The sequence below is a fragment of the Dendrobium catenatum genome, unplaced genomic scaffold (assembly GCF_001605985.2).
Source record: "Dendrobium catenatum unplaced genomic scaffold, ASM160598v2 fragScaff_scaffold_243, whole genome shotgun sequence".
NCBI lineage: Eukaryota > Viridiplantae > Streptophyta > Magnoliopsida > Asparagales > Orchidaceae > Dendrobium > Dendrobium catenatum.
The window spans coordinates 542,197-566,270 of NW_021318705.1; the positions used below are offsets into that span (position 1 = coordinate 542,197).

The window sequence follows — 24,074 nt, forward strand, 5'->3', positions numbered from 1 at the left end:
TTTTTAGATCTAAATGACAACTTGATTCTTAACCGAAAACAATGGAGAAAAATGATTCATGTTGCCGACTCTACGTAGTGAGATAAAGGCTTGATGTTATTGGCAAAGATAAACTCCATAATCCTAATCTATCTTGTTCAATGGTTAGGCATGCACTTAAAATTTCATGGTTTGCTGCAACCTTCAACTATAACCTCTATTTGTTTTAGAGAGAAACATTTAATAAAATTTTATTGCATTTGAGAGGTGATCAAATTATCAAGATTACCTTTACAATCCATTAATCCGAATCCATTATGACTTCATGCGAGTGTTATGTCTAGTCTAGAAACAATGAACGTGATTGCCTGTTCAACCACCCGGAAGGGAGTATTCCACAACTTGGCTAATTGTCCAGTGGAGAAACTAAAAACGGAGAGAATTTCATCTAGAGCAAGAAAGCTTAACTGCGGTGACTTGAATTTGGTTAATATGCTCTTAGGTTTACTTTTGAAAAAATTTCTATGAGCTTTTCTAATTGATGTAACATCTCTTTGTAGGCTAACACAATTATGTTGGGAGGTTGCTTATGGATCAACTTGCATCCAATGAGAGAGCCTAAAAATAACTTGGCTTTCTGTCCAATGTAAGGGAACATTTAAAAAAAAAAGAAGAAAACTTACAATCTAGAGCCAAAAAAACTCAATTGAGATTACCTTAATTTGATTCATAAATCATTGCAGTTCCTTTCAAATGTATAACCTTTTCTTACCTTTCTAGTTTCTCTTTGCGAGCTTATGTAATATCACTAGGAAATTTTGTTACAGATCAACTTAGATCTTGAGAAAGAAGTCAATTGGCTTTATGATTCGTTCATTTGATGTCAATGTTCAATAATTAATTTCTTGTAAACAAGCTATGAATCCTTATTTAAAAAAAGGGAAATTACGTGTAGAGCACCTAAAATTTGTATGTTTCAAAACTAATAACTAGCTTCCTGCATTTCCAATACGCTATGATGCACAGACACGGACATGGCGACACGGATACGACACGACACGGACACGGGGATACGTCAGTTATTGAAAATATAGGACACGGACACGGGTTGGACACGATATTATAGTTTTTATATTTAAAAAATAGAGTATAAAAATTAAATAAGTATAATTTTAAAAATAATTGGAAAATAATAAGTCATTTAATTAGAATTTGTGCTTAAAATAATTAGTATTAAGATGTTGAAAGTCAGGCGTCGATGCCATTTATCAGTCACCGAGAGAGGAGATGAAAATACATTCACTGTCAAAAGAAAAGAAAACGAGAATATTAAATAATTGGGTATTAAGTGCGAACGTTAATTTGGTGTTGTGGATAGAAAATAAGAAATTTAATTTAAATTCCGCCAAATACAAGAAATTATATTTAAAAAAATTCATAAAATATGTAAGATACGCGTGTCAGACACATGTGTTCAATTTATATTTAATATTATTTAATCGGACATATTTTCGGCGTGTCCGACACATGCCGGAGGAGTGTCGGGCGAGTGTCGTATCGAATACGGTGTCGGACACTGCACGCCTCTTTGAGGAGAAGTGTCGGTGCATCATAGCCAATACGTCTAGAGCACCTAAAATTTGTATGTTTCAAAACTAATAACTAGCTTCCTGCATTTCCAATACGACCACTCATATATCAAAGTACACAACAAAACTACAACTTTTATTTTTCGCTTTTGTTAAATTCCCAATGTCTTATCCATGACACTCGCAAATAGAAAAGTTTAGTTTTTAATTTCTTTGGCTTGGGTGTTCGTTTCGTAAATGTACAAGTTTTGGGTGTGTGCTTAATTTTCCTTTGTAAAAATAGGCTGTAATAGTAAAGCGAAATATTTCAGAAACAAAATCTAATCCTATTTGAAATCAAATCAAATTTTCTATCAAACCTTTCAAATTCAAACTTGATATTATCCAAAGTAGATTTTTAAAACTAATAAAATAAATCAAGGACAGATATGAGAAAATTCAGCCATGCTTAAATATGGTTTAAAAATACTTGAAAATTGGTTCAGTTCAACTCCTTCGTAGCTGATTGCAGCCCCTTTTTTTTATTTATAAAAAATTTGGTCTCTTCTAGGCTAAACTAGTTGGACTGTACTTCATTTGTTCAATCTGCCTGCAAAGAATTTTGTGTCTATAGAATTTGCATGAGGCAACCAACGTAGAGTAGGTGGGATAACTTGATCATCTAATGGAATAAGTTTCCATGAAATACAATGAATGACAACATGAAGCAGTCCAAGGAATTCTCAAATCTGGAGGGGCTGTTGTTTGACGGCACCAACTTCATACTTCTATGAAACCTTTGCAATGTAAAAGAATTTTGGAGTAGGTGATGATTGCAGTCGTGGCAGCATAAATTGAATCATTGGTAGGTATGATTGAGGCAAATTGCAATCATCTGAAATAGTATGTCTTTTGCAATAGCAGTAAGTGGATTGGAGTATAAATCTTAACTTAATCTTCTAGAAACACTAATGAAAAACAACATTCTCAGCCTTGGACGCTTTATCAGTGTAAGCTTTGTCTTAACCTCTAATAATATCTTAGACTCAATCTCAGGCATAATAGTGAAGCATTTGTAACTCGTAATTTTTCTCGATATTCAATTTTTCATCATTGAGAGGTTTGTCATCTTAGAGTCTAAAGGTTTTCGCTTGAGTAGATCTAAAACGGAATATATAGAGTGTAATTTAAGTAGTAATAGACCTAGTGAGGGGATTGTGACTTTGGGCGATCAAGTCATTAATAAAAGTACACGTTTTAGATATCTTGGATCTATCGTTCAGAGTGATGGTGAAATAGATGGGGATATTATCAGCAGAATTCAAGTTGGATGGTTGAAGTGGAGGAATGCATCGAGCTTGTTATGTGATAGAAATGTACCCCTCAAACTTAAGGAAAATTTCTATAAGATGGTAGTGAGGCCTGCAATGCTTTATGGTGCCGAATGTTGGCCATCAAAAGAGAAGCATAATATTAAGTTAAGTGTGGCAGCAATGAGGATGCTCAGGTGGATGAGTGGATTTACCCTTAGAGATAGGATACAAAATGAGCATATACGTGAAAAGGTTGTTGTAGCTCCAGTAGAAGATAAGATTAGAGAGAGTCGCCTTAGATGGTTTGGTCACATAAAACGGCGGCCTTCCGATGACCCGGTTAGGAGAGTAGAGGTATAAGATTTGACTTATGTTAAGAAAGGTAGAGGTAGACCTAAAAAGACTTGGTTAGAAAATATTAGGAATGACCTTTCTTTATTAGATTTAAACGAGAATTTGACTTTTAATAGGACACAATGGAGAAAAAAGATTCATGTAGCCGACCCCACGTAGTGGATAAAGGCTTGACGTTGTTGTTGTTGTTGAGAGGTTTGTCATCACAAAATTCTTGATATTTATCTTTATACTATGAGGAAATGCTTTATGGAGCTGAGAAGGCTATTGTACTATTTTGAATTGGTGTTTTGGTTAGTTGGCATTGATTCTTGTGAGGCTTGGTGTTGTCTGTAGACGAAACTTGTTAGAGTAGTGATATAAGTCGATGCGTCACATGGTCTAACCCATCGAGTGCTTTGATCAAGGTGGATCCATATGTTGCATAAATGTGTATAATTGGAATAATTGTCATCATCATGTCCATATGAATTAGAAGATTTGAAATGATAAGATTGACATCCATAAATATAATATTTTTGGAGAGTGAATTTGAGAATGATAAAGATGATGCCCATGATATATTGTTGTCCATTATTTACGATGAATCAATCATTAAAACTTAGGAGATGAAGCGAAGATAGTGGTGAATAGATTTGCTAGAGTTTTATTTGATTAATGACATCATTAAGATGAAGTAGATATGGATCACCAAGCTATCATCTATCATATTATAAAAGAAATCATTAAGAGTTTTGTCCATAGGGATGGTGGTGTCGCATTAGTCAGTCATGGGGCTATTTGTTTGGGATTTCACATAATATGAATCTTTAAAGAAAGGTATGATATTTGATTGTATCTCTCTCCAATAAATTGATGGATGGGGTACATGAAAGATGTGAGAATAAAAGAAAAGCTCTCTGTGTAATACTTGGGGCGATCAACTTACCCAATTTTGAGTTAGAGAAAGCATTCATTTAGCTTCACAAGCAACTCTTATTATCTTATATTAATGTTTAATAATGAAAGAACGTTAAAAATAATACTATATATTTTGAAAATGAATCTAGTCCAATTTAAAATTAAAGCTACTCCTATCAAAGCATTCATATTGAAAGATAACATTATAAAAAAGAGTTACAAATATGTTGAAAAATATGAGAGATAACTTCTACATATTTTCATATATAAATCATAGGAGAGGTATGATTTATAGGAGAACATAGCCCAATTTGTGAGATTTAATTTAGATATGAATAGGTAAGAAAAAATAAATCAACCATAATCAACCCTAAGGAGGAAGAAAAATAGTTAAGAACATACATCTAATCAATTATAATAAAATATGTGTTGAATGCAATAATTTAATTATATTACACATTAGGAAACCCAAGGCAGGACTACATGAGGATGTAGTTGTGGCTTGATTTATGTCTTGTAGATGACAAGTGGAAATCAAGTCGTTTAGAGCAACTAGGACTAGCTAGAAGGTCATTTGGAGGCTGTCGTAAGCTCGCAACATGTGAAATTAGAGTTGGGTCCATAATGGCCTTGTTGGTCCCTGTAGGTTGCAGAATCAAGGCTTGTACGTTGGTATCAGGGAGGAACAACTGGCAGCAATTGTATTTCCACAAATATGATGCTAAATATTTTCAAAATAAATCAAATTCTATCTAGAAGTCTAGTAAAGTGATGCACTGGTCTTAAACACTGCTTGTCAACAAAGCACGAGCTTGTGGTAAAGAGCACACATTTCCTTGCTTAGACATTGTGTTGTCGCATTACACACTTGACTCTAGCTCAAAATGGAATTCGAGTTCAAATTTCATGATTCAGTTAAGCATTTGGTGCACTAGTAGGGCATAAATTTTCACTTTTCTTTAACGTTCTTATAGTCATTGAGTTATTGCTCATTGGTTATCCGTTCTCTCTAGCTGGAGTTAGTTTTTTTTTTTTTTTTTTTTTCAGTGGTTCTCATCTACAAACTTTTTTCAATTAGTTTTCTTATGCGCTTCTTGTTGGATCTCTTTATTTGCATTAGTGGATTCTCTCTCAAGCTTCTCTTGATTATGCTTCTTGGTGTTACTTTGCATTCTTGGTGCCCCACTTTGCCTCAGCGTTTCTGTTACTTGCTAGTCTCTCAGTTATGAAACTTATGCTAAAGCTCATGAAATGAATTTAATTTTGAATTTTGTTAGTGCTACAATATTTCCTTGAAGTAACACATCACAACCTAATTTAACTGTAGTAAGTAGTAGGAAAAGGTTCGATAAGAGATCACTCATGAGTAACATGCTTCAACTTCATTTGATTATGGTGAAACTAAGCTATGTTTGACTAGAACGTGCTACAATTTATCCTATGTTGGTGAAAACGGGCAATGCCGATTAATAATTTAAAAATAAAACATACTACATAAAATATGGGGACTTATAATAAAAAATGATAACTAGTGGGCAAGTATCAAAAGAAAATAAATATTATTTGTTTGAAAGAAACTACATGAAAAGTTAAAAACATTTTTGTAAGCAAAGGCTTACGAACTGTAATTTGGTGAAGGAATTGGGATAGTGGATACAAAATTGAAAGATGAAATTATTGAGGTGAGTAGAGTTAGTAATATGGTCATGAATATAAAATTAATTATAATCATGGCATTATAACGTGGTTGGCGCTTATGCCTTCAAGCTGAATTAGAAGATAGTTTGAAAAATAATTTTAGGAAGTTATGAATAAACAATTTTTATGTATACCTTGGTAAAATGGGATAATTATTGGGGCTTAAAGTACATATAAGTTTTAGTAGGATGATCTATGAGATAATTCATGAGTATGAAATAGGAGATTGGGATGTAATTAGAGAATTTATATTTGATTTCCTAGTAGCATGTAAACTTCTATCATTTTCCTAACAATTGAAGAAGAATCTTTTTATAAATGTTATATGGTGATTTTGAGAGAATTTGATCATCCAACGTTAAGTCATAGTTATTGATGATCTTATCTTAGGAGTATATCAAAATTGTCAAAAGAAATGTTTGCTTAGTTGGTGGAATTCAATATGTAAAAAATTGTTAGTCTCTTTTGATTGATTGTTAAGAGGGGCAAATTAGTATTCTTCGTTGACATAAATTTTATATTGGATGATATCAAGTCCTATGAAAAAGCTTGTTGCAGATGTTTTAGAAGAGCTTATAAGGAGTTCATTCATTAGTAAGGAGATGTCATAGTGAGGCTAGGAGGTGCGTGATGTTATTTAGAAAAAAAATGACCTTTAAGAGTGGGAAAAATAAGTAATAGGATGAGCTATTTTAAAATCCTAGAGTTTAAGTGCATTTATTTTTTAATCTTATCATTTTCATATAATAATACTTATTAGTCTTTTTTAGAAATGAAATTTATTTTTTTGATCATATTTTATTTTACTCCTTTGTCTCCCTTCCCCATTTTATGTGTAATCCCACTTCTTTAATGATCCTCGAATTGTTGTAATCCACTTGCAAGCTGGAATTCTTGATCGTAGCTACACAAGCCTCTTTTAACCCTGCATAACTACGTGTAAATCAAATACTCAGCCTCACCTTAAATTTTGTATAATTTATGTTAAGTACTACAAAGGAATGAGAAAGTAAGATTTATAAATTAACCAAGACACAACATTAGAGACCTTGAAAATATAGTAAAATTTCATAAAAAAATTATATGTTTAAAGACATTATGGAAATGTGAGAATACTTCAAGAAAATTTTAAAAGGAATTTCGCTCTCAAAATCAGTGAATAAACTCACAAAATATGGTGGGAAATCACACCAAAAATAGTAGTTTTATAGAAGAAATCAACTGAACAAAGAGCAACAAGATACAATTGATCCTCTATTCAAGAGGAGGATCGTTCTCTTCCAATCCTTAGACAAAGCTAAGGCCCAAGACACCAAGAAGAAAACTCCCACAAGAACACAATAATCAAAACATAACCCTAACCCTAATTCCCTTATCCTACTTAAAGCATACAATTAATTAATTAAAAATATACAATTAATTAATCAAGCCAAAATTACTATAGAGCCCTTGTCGTCCCCTCCTTTCCCTCCAAGGATTTGAATTTGAATTCTTAGTGGACTTCATTCCTCTCTCTCTCTCTCTGCTGCCCCTCCTAGAATAAACAAAAACCGGTCCACTAGGGACCGGTTGTAGTTAGGCCAACCGGTCTAACAGCATTCTTTGGTATTTTTTCATGGTTTACTTTATGCTGTTTTGTTGATGAAATGGAAGTGATATTAGTGTTCCTTTTAGAGGAGGTTAGAAGTTCCAATTACTCTAAAAAAAGTTCATTCGAAAATTTTTATGCTCTTAAAGCACAACTTATTGATCTTATGATTCTCTTGCACTAGTAATGTATATTTAATCTCAGCCAATGTTCCTTCGCAATTCCTGATGTGGTGAAACATTCAGCATGCCGGAAAGAGTTCTTCCTATGGGAATAAGTAATTTATTATCAGTTTTCAAAAATTAATAATTGATGTTTTAAGTATTTTATTTTACTTAACTGTCAAAAACAGTTGATTCTGCTTATCAGAAATGTTGTTTTATTTTATTCTTCTTAGCATTGGTGTGTGTTTTGAATAGTATCCCAGTGTATAAATGATTCTCATATAGATGTTGTGCAGGCTTACGTTGATGCTGTTCTGGATCTTGCCTCACATTTCATCACTCGCCTACGGCGTTATGCAAGTTTTTGTCGTACTTTGGCTAGTCATGCTGTTGGAGCATCCTCTGGATCAAGCAATGCTCGCAATATTGTGGCAAGTCCACCGCTCTCTTCATCACCTGCAACTAGTCAGGGTCAGTTTCTTTACAGCTAGTTCCACAGTTAGGTGGAGTTTGTTTCTATGTAATGGAACATGGTTATTAATTTCAAACCATAGCTGAATCTAGATCTAGCACACTGGCAAGATAGCTTAGAAGATAACCATAATTCTATTATCCTTAAGTACCTTATAAGTGCTCAGCATTTTTATCCTCTTATTTCATTTGTTTTGTGTGGTAGAAATTGAATCTATAACTTTATGTTGCGCACCGGAGAGTTTGCTGTGGAAGTTATAATATACTAGGGAGATTCACAAGCTGTTTAAATGATAACTCTAGCAATTCCTATAATAAGATTCCGCCAAGTGCATCATGCCCATACTTCCCAAAATCTAATTAAAATCAACTTGAAATTCCTTTTTGTCTTTGACAAGTTTGAACATGGTGCTCCTAATCAAAATTTGTGGTTACTGGTTTGCAAACGTTATTAGAATGTAAGAATCTAGATACATGAACTTAACGTAATCACTGCGGAGCACAAGCCTTCTTGCTCTGATATGTAGTGCCATTTTGTTTGACCAATACCACAAAATTCAAAGCTTTCACATTGCTTGGAATTAGAATATCAGGTTGCTGAGATAACCTTTTGTCTCGTTACTTTTTGGAACAAATTTAATGTTGTCTTAAAATTGACTTCCTAATGACTTATTTTCGATGCATTGCTTTGAGGACACTATGTACGTAAACAAGCTTGTTCAAGAAACTTTACTCTTTGGGGGAAGTCATTCTTTCATGCCTAACTGAATAGCCCTTCAAATGCATGTAGGCTTTTCACCTGCATCCATTGAAGAAAAAATGTTTTTATAAAGTGTTTTATGGTTATGATTATTTACAAAAAATTTATTGAAATAATAATAGGAGTCATGGATGTTCTTACTAGACAATTTGCAGAAGGATGTACCATGGTGTATGGTTTTCATTGATGATATTCTTCTTGTTGATAAGACCAGTGAGGGAGTTGAAGGTAAACTTGAATTATGGAGGTCAACCTTAGAGTCTAAATTTTTTTGTTTGAGTAGATCTAAAAACGAATACATGGAGTGTAATTTTAGTAGTAATTGATCTAATGAGGGCATTTTGACTTTGGACGATCAAGTTATTAATAAGTGTATACGTTTTAGATATCTTGGGTCCATTGTCCAAAGTGATGGTGAAATAGATGGGGATATTATTAGTAGAATTCAAGTTGGATGGTTGAAATGGAGGAATGCATCGTACTTGTTGTTTGATAGAAAAGTAATCTCAAACTTGAGGGAAAATTCTATAAGATGGTGGTGAGACTTGCAATGCTTTATGGCATAGAATGTGTCCATTAAAAGAGAAGCATACAATTAAGTTAAGTGTTGCAGGGATGAGGATGCTCAGGTGGATGAATGGCTTATTCTTAGAGATAGAATGCGAAACGAGCATAAGTTAAAAGGTTGGAGTAGCTCCAGTGTCAGATAAGATAAGAAAGAGTCACCTTAGATGGTTTGGTCACATAAAATGTTAGACTTCTGATGACCCGATTAGGAGAGTAGATGTATTAGATTTGGCTTATGTTAAGAGAGACAGAGGTAGACCTAAAAAAGATTTGGTAAGAAAATATTAGAAATGATATTTTTTAATTAGATTTAAATGAGAATTTGACTGTTAACAGGACACAATGGAGAAAAAGAGTTTATATCGCCAACTCAACTTAGTGGGATAAAGGTTTGATGTTGATTTTGTTGTTGTAACACTATACAATGAACCTCAGTATAGCCCATGTAACACGAACCCCCTACCCATTTAACTGGAGCTAAATTTTAATCAAGTCAATTTGAGTTTGTTTCGAGTTTTTGAGTTAGCTGAATTCAAATCAAAATTTCAGATTTAGACCTGACCCAAAATTTAATCGAGTCAATAGGAACTGAGGTTTTTTATGTCAGGTTGTCATATCGGGTCATTTATTGACACCTTTAAATAGGTGTCCAGATTTCTATTGCCACACACAAAGGGCTTGAGTGGCCATAGGCTAGTTATATGAAGTTTAGCAAGGTCATTTTAATATAGATTAGGTCTATTTCAAAACCTTTTTAATTATTATTGAATTTCTCATTAGTTTAAATTTAAGTTTTTTTACTAGTTTTTTTTTTTTAATTTTAGATAAGAATGGGCTTAAATTTGAATGTTTACTAGGATTATATTATATGGGGAATTTTTTACGCTCAACGAATATTTTGTGGTCAAGTACATACATTATTTTGAAGAAAAAAAATTATTTTGATATGAACTCACTAACAAAATTTTCATTTTATTTTTATATGCCCAAAGATTTTCTACTACATGGTGTTTGATTGAATATGATTTATTCTATTTTAGGATCCATATTCCCCATAAGAGAAAGTCCCTGTGGTTAATTACATCTTAAGAGTGTTTGACCCTTGAGAAAATTTCTAATTAAAATACTGCTTTTTTTTTTAAATTAAAATATTGGCTAATATTTTTATACAGTTTTCAAGAATTTCATTTCAAAGATTTAGTTTTTGAGATTTCAAGAATGATTGGTAACTTAGAATTGATTTTGGTGGAAGCTAAATAAAGAAAGAGTATGAGTACTTGATATTGAGAAATTCAAATGTACTCAAAATTATTTTATGTTGGGCTTTAGATTTTGAGATTGAATTTAGATTGAACTTGACCTATTTTATCTAGTAGGTTGGGGTTTATGTTCCAAATTCCAATATCACATGATTGAGAAAATGCCTATAATTGTGAGGACTTATAATGCATTTGAAAAGAATATCAGCCTTGGACCTTAGATCTATGGTGAAAATAATTGATAGGTAGTGTAATTTAGACCAAAATTTATTGAAATGCATGAGACTATAAAGGACAACTGATTAAACCCACTAGCAATTTTAAAATAATGTAGCGTCTGTCTCAATGCACATAGAAGATTAGCTTGGCTATTTTGATTTTAAGATTTACAGTTTAATCAATTAGGCAAAGATGCTTGACCATGATATATGTATATGCTGACTTATAATGCTATTTTTTTATCCTTAATGTGAAGTTTTTTACTTTTATATGTGACTCACAAGGCTATGCATATGATATTCATCAATGAATACATAGGTTTGATGATGATTGATAAGCACTCATATGGATAATCAATCAGTCAAATTATGGATTGCATCCTAAATATACAAGGAGGCTTTGCATTTCATTTTTAAAAACTCAGCTTATTTTTAGTAAGCTATGCAAGTTTTATATAAAAAATGTTATCTTATAGTTGATTTTAAGATTATTTACATTTTAATGGGTAGAAAATTTACTACGAAAAGCCCATCACATAACATATGCATGCCATCTTCAAGCAAAGTATTAGAAGAACTTGGAAAAAGTATGTATTTCTAGTGTTAACTTAATTAAACACACAATCATATAAAATAATCCACCAAAAGAATAATATAAAGGCCATTTATTATAATGAAAATATAAAAGGGTGTTTAGTTGTCTACTTTTATGCAACTTAATTATAACACAGACTCGGCTTATGCGTCTTCAAATTTTGGCTTCTAATACATAAGGCTTCACTTTAGAGTTCATCTTCTTTAGCAGGCCTACATGAATGTTTTTGTGTATAGATGAATATACATGCGCACTTATTGTAAGTACTTTCATAATTCTGTACATCTATTATATTTATGTCTTTATGATCATCCTCATTGGATTTTTCTCAACTATTTGTGGTAGAATTCATCTCCGTGAGTGTGATACACCAGGCATGCTTTTTATCTGTAAAAGCAGCTACTATCTTTTCATGTGGATTTAATTATTTTATTTCATATAGTTTATTCGTTTCAATCATATAACTTGATGCTTACCTGTGTTCTTCAGGTTTTGTTCATGCAAGCATACATGTTGCAATATGTGCTCCGCCTGTACTTTTGTGGAAAATTTGTTGTGATTATTTGATGCTAAAATTGGTTGGGCTACCATCAAAATTAATTTTGTTGAGTTTTTTTTTTTTTTGCTTTCACAAAAAAGACATTAGGTCTTCATACATGCACGAATGCACGCACATCTATATGATTGTTTGTGCTCTAAGCATGCGGTAAATATTCATGCTTTTATGCACATATTTTTTGTTTAGAATTTGTGTTATTTTTCATTTTTGTTTTTGTATGTAAATGTGTCATTCCATCTCTTCCAGTAATGCATATGTTGTGAGAACTCTAATGTTTACTAATCATTTCCTTCTACTCTCTTGTGGGCTTTCATCTAATACTATTTCTCAATTCTCTGACGGAGTTGCTTCTGCAAAGTACAGGCAGTCAGAGTGGAGCTACTACCACAAGTGGAAACTCTCAGATGCAAGCATGGGTACAAGGTGCTATTGCTAAGATCAGCAACACTGCTGACGGAGGATCATCAACAACCACACCAAACCCAATCAGTGGCCCTCCTTCCTTTATGCCAATTAGTATAAATACCGGAACGTTTCCTGGAACACCTGCAGTCAGGCTTATTGGGGATTGTCATTTTCTTCACAGATTATGCCAATTGCTTCTTTTTTGTCTCATTTTTCGGCAAAGACACATGGTGAACAAACCTGCTGTTAGTGCTGTTTCCAAAATAGAAGAAGGCCAGGCTCGTGCAGGACAATTGGTTGTTGGAGCCAAAGGTCTTGAAGAAGGTCACCCAGGCAAATCTATACGACTAGGTTCTGGAAATGCTGGACTGGGATATACATTGGAAGAGGTAATTGGTCAATTTCTTCGTACTTAGATGGTAGTTCCAAATTAAAATTATAGTTCTGTCAACATGTCGTTCATCTTTGTCAGAGTGTGGTTGTGATTTGTCTGGGTTAAATCTTGGAAGACCTACGTAAGCATAGAAGTTAATGTTCAATGCACAACTAAGCTATCAGCAATGGAGTACATGCACATGCATACACACACAAATTTAGAAGATACTTCCAGAAGCACACAACCTTATTAATTGTGACTTTGTGGGTTAATTTTCTTCTCTTTACATGTCTAAATGATAACTCACAACTGTTTATTTTCACCAATATAATTTAATTAGCTCGGCAAAGATTTATTAAAGGATTTAATAAAAATGTTTTCATGTATCAATAGTGTGATACGGCGGGAGTGGGAGACGCAGGAGAGGGTGGCTGATTAATTAGGAAATAATTTCTAATTGAAGAGGGCTGATTTGGAGGGGATTAATTAGGAAATATTTTCTAATTGAATAGGCCAGATTTGGGGGCTGATTTGGAGGGGATTATTTAGGAAATATTTCGTATTTGAAGAAGGCATATTTGGGAGCTGATTTGGGAGGAAAATAATTAATGAAATATGATAGATTTGGGAGAGATTTGGGGGAGGGCTGTTTGGGTATTTGTTGTTTATTGTTTACTTTAAGTTGGTGATTTTCCTAGGGTTAGGGGTATGTGATGTTTGATGAATTTTGATTGTTCTTAGGGTGTTTGGGCTTTATCCGGCGGCTAGATATTTAGGAGAGTCGAATCTTCCTCTCCAATTGAAGATCCACTTGTATCTTGTTTTTCTTTCATAGAACTTTCAATAAAAAAATGTTCTTGTGTGTCATCTTGAGAATGAAATGACTGCAGAAGTTGGGAAAGACCAAGATTGATTGGCATATGCTAAAGTTGGAGTTTAAGTTTGAAGGGAGGAAAGTTAGGGGATCATAGCCTGTCCAAAACTATGGTCAAAGCGATACAAGGAACAGGGCTTGGCTACTTGGTGGTGCTGCAGAGCCTGGAGGAGGTTCGAGACTTGGGGCTAGCCAGGTCCCCCTCCCCCTTCGAGAAAAGGTGTTTATCGGTTATTTTCCATCATTCCACCTTGAGGACAAAGTGTGTTTTTTTTTTTTGGGAGAGAGGAGGGTGGAGGGAGTATTGATCTGGCGGGAGCGAGAGACATAGGAGAGTTGGCTTGTTTGGATGTTGATTAATCAAGAAATATTTTTTTATTGAAAAGGGCTTATTTGAGGGAGATTAATTAGGAAATGTTTTCTAATTGAAGATGACATATTTGGGGCTGATTTGAAGGGGATCAACTAGGAAATGTTTCCTAATTGAAGAAGATAGATTTGGAGTTTGATTTGAGGGCTAATTTGGGAGGAAAATAATTAAGGAAATATGATAGATTTGGGAGGGAATTGGGGGAGGGTTGCTTGGGTATTTGTTGTTTATTATTTGCTTTAAGTAGTTGATTTTTCTAGGGTTAGGGATATGTGTTGTTTGCTGAATTAGGTATTTCTTAGGGTGTTTGGGCTCTAGCCGACGGTTATAGATTTGGGAGAGCTCGATATTCCTCTCCAATTGAAGATCCACTTGTATCTTGTCTTTATTTCATAAAACTTTCAATGAAAAATGTGTTCTTGTGTGCTCAATTTCTGATTTTCTTGTCATTGATTTTCTGAAAATATTGAAATTAGATTTTAGCCAAGGCTTTTCCTAAACTTCTACCAGCACTTCCTATCATAGTGTAAAGTTATCTTTTAATGGCGGTTCAATATGATGCAACAAGTGACATCCAATATTTGTTCTTAGAATCTTACAATGATGTGAATTTTTAGCGATACATTTAAGACAAGCTAGATTAATGCAAATGGTTCTGGTACTTTATAAGTGATGACACTTTTGAAAAATTATGTTTTTGTTGACACTATTTCTCAAGTAAAGTTCATGACACGCGACTCCTTTGCAGATTGCTTGACAGCGCAAAAATTTCGACAAGATACTCCTTAAAGTGAATTTCCTTTGTTAATTTCTCAAGTAGTGTTTTGAGAACTCTGCAATCTTCAATTTCGTGATCATGGTCATGGTTGTTGTGATGGAGAACTTAGATTTGTGGCAAACCTCTAATGATACTTCATTGTTAGCCATTTGAAATACTATTATTTTGGATTACCTTAATGATGATTTAGTGGAGGCATGCAAACGTTAAAAATATCTAATAGGAGGTGCTACTAGCTAGGGCCTTCTGGGGTTAACAGGTGGTTGCTTCCTAAGCTAACATTTGTGGTTGGAGAAGTGCTTCCTAAGCTAACTTTTGTGGTTGGAGAAGTCAATTCTCCTATTCTTCTTCTTTGGCCTAGAAGAAATGTTTTTGTTGATTTGGTTGCTGGTATTGCTATTATTCCTCCTCTTTTCGATAGAAAATTGGTAGGTTATTCAAATTCATATACATCATCTACACTTATGTACTTGTTGATTTTTAAGTTGATCCTCTAATTTGTTGGGTGGATTCTTTGCCTCAAGAATTTTAATAATTTCGGTCTCAACTCGAAAATTATAAAAATTAAGAAGATTTGTTATAAAAATTGGTTTAGCAGTAAAATTTTGATAATTGAAAAATATATAAAGAGACCCATAAGGAGTTTAAGAAAGCAATATGCAATGCAAATATTTTATCTTTAATGATTTATATAATATATTAGAGACTAAGTAGAGCGAAAGATATATGTATAATTTAGTTAAACAAAGAGGGGTAGTAAAGATTTAGTCCAGGTGAAGTGTATTAAGGATGGAGTTCAAAAAGTGTTTTTTATTAGAACAGGATGTTCAACAACGGTGGATGTGATATTTTGCTAAATTTTTCAATAAAGATTATGATAATATGATTGACTTTAGTAATCCTAGCATCCTAAATGAAATTAAAGATTTTTATTTTTATCTGTGTATTCGTAAAACTGAAGTTAAAGAGGCTTCAAAGAAAATGAAGTGTAGAAAAGCTGTTGGACTTAATGATATTCCAACAGAGATGTGAAAATGCCTAAGAGATGAAGGAATTTCTTAGCTTACTAAACTTTTTAATATTATTTTGAAGACTAAAAAGATGTCAGATGAGTGGAGAATGAGTGTATTGATTCCTATTTTTAAGAATAAAGGTGATCACAAGAGTCTGCGAGTTATAGAGCAATTAAGTTAATGTGTCATGCTTTAAAACTGTGGGAGAGTTATGGAGCATAGGTTGCAGCGTGATACTAATGTTTCTCAAATCAATTTGGATTAATGCCACATAGGTCTACTATAGAAGTTATATAGTTATTTAGAGGTTTGATGAAGAAGTAGAATGAGGATCTACATATTATATTTATTGATTTAAAGAAAGCATATGATAATGTTCCAAGAGAAGTGCTATGGAGAGTTCTACATAAGAAAGATTAATAATGCTTATATTAAAGTTATTAAGGATATGTATGCATGAGTTGTTACTTGTGTTCAAACACAAGGTGTTTTGACCAAGTTTTCTCCTATTTCAGTTGGATTACATCGAGGATTAGCCTTAAACCCATATATTTTTGTGTTAGTCATGGATGTTCTCATTAGACATTTGTAAGAGGTTGTACCATGGTGTATGCTTTTTGGTGATGATATCCTTCTTGTTGATAAGACTAGAGAGGGAGTTGAAGGTAAACTTGAATTATGATGGTCAACATTAGAGTCTAAAGACTTTCGTTTGAGTAGAGCTAACACTGAATATATGGAGTGTAATTTTAGTAATAATAGATCTAATGGGAGGGATTGTGACTTTGGCTGGTCAAGTCATTAATAAGAGTATACGTTTTAGATATCTTGGGTCTATTGTTCAGAGTGATGGTGAAGTAGATATGGATATTATTAGTACAATTCAAGTTGGATGGTTGAAGTGGAGGAATGCATCGAGCTTGTTGTGTGATAGAAAAGTCCCTCTCAAACTTACGAAAAATTCTACTAGATGGTAGTGAGACTAGCAATGCTTTATGGTGCAGAATGTTGTCCATTAAAAGAAAGCATAATATCAAGTTAAGTGTTGCAGAGATGAGGATGCTCAGGTGGATAATTGCTTTACTCTTTGATACAAGATATGAAATGAGCATATATGTGAAAACGTCGGAGTAGCTCCAGTGAAAGATAAGATTAGAGAGAGTCACCTTCGATGGTTTGGTCACATAAAACGGCGGCCTTCCGATGACCCGGTTAGGAAAGTAGATGTATTAGATTTGACTTATGTTAAGAAAGGTTGAGGTGGACCTTAAAAGACTTGGTTCGAAAATATTAGAAATGACATTTCTTTATTAGATTTAGATGAAAATTTTGCTCTTAATAGGACATAATAGAGAACAAGGATTCTTTTAGCCGACCCCACATAGTGGGATAAAGGTTTGTTGTTGTTGTTGTATGCTCCGGAAAGATAAGTTGAAGTTTTGTTAAATGTTTATGTGAATCTAATCTCAGGAGTTGCTGCTCTTTACTGTTTGAAAATTACTTCATTGGTTGTAATATTCATTCAGTTTGTTATATGGTTTATAATTTCTTCCTTTGCTGTACTTGCAATGCCATTGTCTATTTAATGTTATTAAAAGTTGACGTTAAGGGTTCTCCTGTAATGATGTGTAATGGCCATCATTTCTCAAGTGATTTTGTATTCTCAAGAGTTTTTCCTAAAGAAGACTTGCCTGGAGATTTCTCTAGATATTTTGAGAATATATTTTCTAAGAGCTTTGCTTAAGAAGTTAAAATGTCTCGACAATAATGAATTTGATTGTTATTTTCCATGTGTATGGTCATGATTTCTTCTATTTTTTTTTGGTGAATTTCGAATATTACACCTACAACAAGGAGTTTCAGTTTAACGGAAGCTTGCAGGTCCTTGAGTTTGCTGATGAGTGTAGAGAAAGATATGAGCTCTCCGCATCTTCCACCTTTCATTCAAATTTTAAATGATTGAAATTGAAAGTAACTAAAATACAACACATGGATATTTTTATGATGCTATTGACTCTTATATATTTTAAATCTCACTCATTCAAAAATTTGAATGTAAGTGGAAAGTTGTGAGGAGAATTATATATATATATACATTCATTTTTTTCACTACACAAGAGGGATAATTGAATTTTTTTACTGATAGAAATTTGTTTTATATTTTTATTATGTGGGCTTAGGGCCAATTACAAATGTTAAATTATTATGTATATGAAGAAATCATAGTTATGTCTGCTAAGATTGATGCTTGAAGCTTAGTTAGAAATTGACTACACTGCTTGTTACATAAGGTAACAGATTGAGTCCAAGAGGGCAAATGTTTAGGGTCCATAGCACTTGTGGAAAAGCTTTGTTTTTATAAAGTTCATTACAATTTGTGACTATTAAAAGAACTTTGTTTTATTTGTACATATTCCATGGAAGTATGACCAAAGTTACTCTTTCCATGCAGGTGAAAGTATTGTTCCGCATACTGGTAGATCTTTGTAGAAGGACATCTCCCCTGCCACACCCATTGCCTACGTCACAAGTTGGGTCAAGCAGTATAAATATACGATTGCACTACATTGATGGGAATTATACTGTGCTACCTGAGGTGGTAGAAGCATCTCTAGGTCCCCATATGCAGGTTTGTGTGGAGTCTTATCCCTTTTTTTTTCTGGCTCTGTTGCTATTTAGTTGTAATGTAATACTCTAGGTGTACATACTCTATATTCCAATCTTCCACAAATTTTGGCATTTCATAGGAGCTACTTTGACACATCTTTTGTTACCATCTTGTCTTGCATGTGGTCTATAGTATTTCTTCTAATAAGTTAAATGCTGCTGCAATTTTTCATTATACAAACATTCATGGACATTTGTTAAAAATTTCAGCATTAACATGTTAGACCGGTCCAGCCGGTCCATGCGGGACCGGCTTTCGGGCAATACAACGGAGTTTTTCCTCCTGCTACGGATGCCGTGCGAGCCGCAAGTCCACGGGAGCCATTTTAGGAAGGAATTTTGAGGAAGTTTAGGAGGGAAATTGAATGTAGGGATCATTTAGAGATTTCTTTTTGATTTGTATGCATTAAATACTTTGTTTTCTAGGGCATCTTGAATTTGGCTGAAATTTGACATATCTTAAATTTAGGTTTTCTTTTGGGATCTAGCAGCGTCTAGAGATTCGGGAGAGATCAATCCTCCTCTCGAATAGAGGATAAATTGTATCCGGCTATTTTATGTTTCCCTTTCATCAAATAATACAAATTATCTATTGTTTTCATGGTTTTGTGCGGATTTTTGTGTAGAAGCTCGCTGTTTCCCGAAGATTGATAGGAAATACTAGAGATCTACAAGTGTTTCCTATCATAATACCCTATTGCTTTTTATTAGCCTCTCTTTCTCCTGCACCTGATTTTTCCTAGGCTCTCTGGTCTTGATTTTGATATATTTTCTATGTGCAGAATATGCCTCGTCCAAGAGGTGCTGATGCCGCTGGTCTTTTACTTCGTGAGTTGGAGCTACACCCTCCTGCGGAAGAATGGCACAGACGCAACATGTTTGGTGGGCCGTGGTCAGATCCTGGAGATACTGGTCCTTTGGATTACGCTACCAAGTCAAAATTTTCTTGTTCAGATTCTTGTGCTTCTAAACTAGTTGAGAATTACAATGATTTTTCTGGGAGCCACTGCCTCTGGCCGAGGAAACGCAGAATGTCAGAGAGAGATGCAGCGTTTGGTTTGAAAACTTCGGTAGGACTGGGAACTTGTCTTGGCATAATGGGATCTCGAAGGGATGTTGTTACTGCTACATGGAAGACAGGTCTCGAAGGTGTATGGTACAAGGTTGGTCTCCATCTTTTCTTGCATCATCAAACTACTAAATTGTCTATTTTTTTTTTCACTTTTAATTGGAGAGCAGCCAACACCTTTAAACTTATCGCCAACTTTAAACTTTCCACATATGTCATACCATCCTTGAAAGGGAAAATTATTAGGTGCGGATACCGGACATAGAGATACGTCCGGATATCCACTTAAAATTTGACACATTGAGTGCACTTTGGTTGCACTTTTTGTGTGCTTGACCTGCCATTTACCTGCGCTTTAGTTGCAGTTTTGTTCCGCTTTGGCTGCTCTTTTGTTGCTCTTTTTTACCGTGTTTTACCTGCGCTTTAGTTGTACTTTGGTTGCGTTTAACCTGCGCTTTGGCTGCACTATTGTTGCGCTTGACTTAAAGTTCCACGGACACTTTAAATATATAAAGTAAAAATAAATCCAATTGAATATCCACGTGTTGACATTTTATTAGAGTCCGGACGTACCTTTACGCCCAGTGTCCGCACCTAATAATTTTCCCCTTGAAAGACATATCTCGTCATCCAGTAATCAAGGAGACGAAATTATTCTATGCGAAGACCGGACGTAGAACGCCGTACATATACCAACCGGAACATGCCACGAAAGCGTTATCGAGCCACGGTACCAAGCAAAGTGGTGATGTGACGCATTCTGATTGGCCTTCGAACAATGTTCAGCAATCGCACAAAATAATTAATCGTAATCAAGACATGCTAGATCAAAATGAACCATTCTTGTTATTTGCTTCTTTTGCATCATCGAACCAATTGAGCTGTATATCCACTTTGAGGACGATCAGCACACTATATCTTGGTTTTTATTTTATTTAATTTTATTTGCAGTGCGTCAGATGTTTGCGACAGACCTGTGCATTTACTCCTGCATCTCCTTTTAATGAACGCGAAGCATGGTGGATCAGCCGCTGGGCTTATGGTTGCCCCATGTGTGGTGGGACTTGGGTACGTGTAGTTTAGTTTAGGAACTTATATGCTTTTATTTATGTATTTCATATAAAATTTAATATGCTATATTAAGGGGATATAGTTCTAGAAGATAGGCATAGATTATTGGTCAATTCATTTCATTATGAGTTAGAAGTCCCCATTTTAACTTAGTTGTCATGTAATTGGATAAAGCTGTATAATATTAAAAACCCTAATTTTTTTCATCCATTTCTATCTTGAATTAGAACCTGAGAGGATTTTGAGCTGTCTCATTTTTTATTTATTTATATTTCTAGAGTTAATATTGATTTAATACTTGAATAAATTAATCAATTTTATTTTTTATTTGATTAGTCTAAAAAAATTAAAATTCACCTAATAATAAAATATCATAAGAAAATAAACTTCTGAACAAGAATTGAATAGATACTTTAGTGAATTCAATTGATTTTGTTCTTTGTTAAACAATGGGCACTCAATCACACCCTTCCTCAACCTGCTCTGTCCGCTTCACCCTTTGCCACTTGTTTTCTCAAATTAAGTCTAAGGTTTTGTTTGGGATGGCTTTCTTACTTTTTTTAGTTCAAAAATTTTAAATTTTTATGAAAAATTTGTTTAAGAAGCAGTAAGAAAGTCATCTCAAATCAACTCATATGAAGCCTTTCAAATGTAGCAGATTCAACTATGTTAATATTTATTTATTTTGCTAATCATGTTTAAATATATACATGAAAATAAAAGAATATTTTATCCTTAAAAAATTCACATTGGTGAGAATTTTGATATATTTAAAAATTATAGTATTATATTAAAAAATTAGCATGAGTTTAGTCCACCTAAACTTGTTAAAGCAAATGTGGATTTTTAAAAAATATATATTATATATGCTAGTATTATTGTATGTGCATCAAATATATGTAAATAAAATTTAAAATTGCCAATCATTATAATGAATTTTATATTTATGAAATTAATTCAAAACTTTTACAAAGAAAACAAATAATTTTTTTTTTTTGTTTATGGTTTTTTTTTTTGCAATGCACATAATAAATTTCCTCTTGTTTGTTCTTTGATTGCGCATACTCTTTTACATTCATAAAACTTAATTTAGGATGAAAACTTCTTTAAATTGGGATATAATTTTACTGAACTTCTTCATTAAACTGAAGAGATTATCGATAAGCTCAGTAACAGGTTCATCCTTCTTGTAACACATATTACTACCTATTATCTTTAAGTAGTGATAACCAATAGGATTTCTTGTAACAACACCACCTTGGTTGAAATTATGATTTCTAAGGATTCATTTGGGATTGACTTTCTTACAGTGTCTAGAATTAATATTTTAGTATAAAAATTAAAATGTTTGTACTAAAAATTTATTTTAAGAAACACTGAAAAAATCATCCCAAATAAAATAGGTTCATTAAAACATCAAATTCGGTACTTTAATGTAATGCTTTACACCTTTAATTCTTTAGAGAAATTATTATGTGCGGAGAGATCAGACACAAAGAACCATTTATTTTTATCTCTGTGAATAATAAAAGCGACAAAACTTAACAGTTCTTTATGTCTGATCCCTCAACATAATAATCTCTCCAATTCTTTGTGGGCTTTCTTCTCTGATGCAGTTCTAATTTTTTTGCTCCTCATTAGACTAATTTTCTGCAACTCTCTGAATTGTCGAGCTTTGTTGTAACGCCCGCTTCATTACTAACAGGCTTCCTGTATATTTTCATTTCTTGGCCAACTTTGGGAGAATTTTTTTCAGCTTAGAGAAGTTTAGTGCATGATCTTTTAGGGCAAAATAATATTTATCTTACATAGAATTGTTATTGAAATATATTCTGATTTGGTAAATACAATAAGGGTTATTTCCACCTAAATAAGACAACAATAGAACATAACAGGCAGAAATTGAAACTGTTCAGATTTAGTAACCACAAAACACAAAGATCAAAGCTTCTCTTCCCAGGAACTCCAATTAGCTGCACTTCCAACCCTCGGCATGGAGCTGATTTTGGCGCAGGAATCAACTTTGAAGAACGCTCCGCACATCGCCCCCTCGCTATCAACCCTAGGCATCGCCTTCATCTTGTTCATCGGCCGCTCGAAGCTCTTCAGCCCACCCTCGCTGTGAAACATGCACCCTGAACATCCAAAAACACACATAAGCATTTCCACAAACACCTGTCCTGCGCCGGCACAAAACAAAACTAGCCAACCTGGAGGAAATGGCGCGAAGGACTTGCCGCAGCCGCCCTTAATCACATCAACATCGTCGGAGATGACAACGGATCCTTCCGCCGCGATTCCCCAATACAGAGGTATTTTCCCGTCCTCGCTCTGCAGAACGTCAAACCCTAGCATTATAACCAATAGCCTCCTCCTGATTTAGGAGTAGAAGAAGAGTTAATAACAAATACCAGTGCTGCGAAAACGGATCCGACTCTGTTATCGAAGATGACGAAGGCGAAGGAGCCGATGAGGTCTTTCACGACCTGATCGGCCGGGTACGGCCCGCGGTCGCGGAGCGTCCTGTAGGCTTCGATGACGAGAACTGCTTCATTTGACGACTTGCCGCAGAGGCCGTATTGCCTTATAAGGGAGCTCAGATTATCCAATCTGCCCACAAAAATGCAGTAGACTTCGTCCAGGCCGCAGAACAACCTGCAAGCAAACTCATACACAGCTCAGCTCGATCGGAACCACTCGTCGATAACTAAATGGGATTGAAAAATGAAAATATGTTCGTTTACCTTTGCTGTAAGGGTGAACAGCGGGGGTCAGCACCGGCGGAGGCGATGGCAGCACCGCCGCTGAAGCTGGCGGAGAAGGAGGCGGTGGGATGGTATAAGTGGAAGTCGCGAAGGATTTCCTGTGGCTGCTTGGCTGATTTCTTGATGCCGCCATGGGCGTGGGGGCTGTTGAGCTCTTCAGGGGGGTGGGCGAGGCATTTTTGGAAAATTGCAAGCATTTTGATTCACAGATTTTATCACTGGTTCTCTGTTGAGGCGTGAGATCTGAGAGAACAAAGCGGCAGATTTCTGGAGGTACCTTTCATGTGTTTGTTTATATTTATTTATAGTTAGCGGTATTTTGTTAGGATGAGACGGACACGTTGGTCTTCGATGGCTATGATGTGGTAAATAGGATAAGATGTGGATAATTTAACTTTTCTTACAGATAAGGATTTTCAACGCTCCTTCCAATATGTGTAACGTGGGGGATATTGTTCTATGCGGAGGAAGTTCATGTGAGTGGTTTCGAGCTGCGATATCGAGCAGTACCGAGCAGTATCGAGCTGCGATACATAACGAAGATATGACGTGGCGTATTCTGATTGATCTCTAAACGACATTCGGCATTCACATAAAATATTTTCTCCCAATGCTAGCTGAGCGATTTAGCACATAGAAAATGTTTTATCACGAGCAATGTTCATCACCCCTACTATTATATGAAAATTTTCA

The 24,074-nt window shown here is 34.4% G+C and overlaps 2 protein-coding genes across 3 annotated transcripts in view; one reads left to right on the plus strand and one right to left on the minus strand.

The window, feature by feature from the left end:
- The window catches only part of LOC110094689 (mediator of RNA polymerase II transcription subunit 16), a 71,479-nt gene extending 50,634 nt beyond the window's left edge, over nt 1-20,845 (plus strand). For both annotated transcript variants that reach the window (XM_020819979.2, XM_028693224.1), the window contains 5 exons: nt 7,861-8,035; nt 12,357-12,787; nt 18,262-18,438; nt 19,259-19,639; nt 20,497-20,845. In XM_020819979.2, coding sequence (XP_020675638.1) covers nt 7,861-8,035; nt 12,357-12,787; nt 18,262-18,438; nt 19,259-19,639; nt 20,497-20,628 — 1,296 coding nt within the window. In that variant the 3' untranslated portion in view covers nt 20,629-20,845. The remainder of the gene's footprint in view (nt 1-7,860; nt 8,036-12,356; nt 12,788-18,261; nt 18,439-19,258; nt 19,640-20,496) is intronic.
- A 1,542-nt stretch (nt 20,846-22,387) lies between these two features.
- Nucleotides 22,388-23,677, minus strand: LOC110094544 (stem-specific protein TSJT1). The gene is made up of 4 exons (XM_020819805.2): nt 23,361-23,677; nt 23,028-23,271; nt 22,827-22,947; nt 22,388-22,751 (listed from the first exon to the last, which is right to left on the minus strand). Exons 1-4 carry the CDS (start codon nt 23,576-23,578, stop codon nt 22,558-22,560), a joined length of 777 nt encoding a protein of 258 aa, XP_020675464.1. The 5' UTR covers nt 23,579-23,677; the 3' UTR covers nt 22,388-22,557.
- Nucleotides 23,678-24,074: the final 397 nt, after the last annotated feature.

Excerpts from the sequence above, each read along its gene's own strand:
- LOC110094544 (XM_020819805.2), bottom strand. The coding sequence starts at position 23,578 with ATGCTTGCAATTTTCCAAAAATGCCTCGCCCACCCCCCTGAAGAGCTC. Across the intron at positions 23,272-23,360 it reads TGTTCACCCTTACAGCAAAG|GTTGTTCTGCGGCCTGGACG; the intron begins GTAAACGAACAT and ends GTTTGCTTGCAG. Across the intron at positions 22,948-23,027 it reads GATCCGTTTTCGCAGCACTG|AGCGAGGACGGGAAAATACC; the intron begins GTATTTGTTATT and ends GACGTTCTGCAG.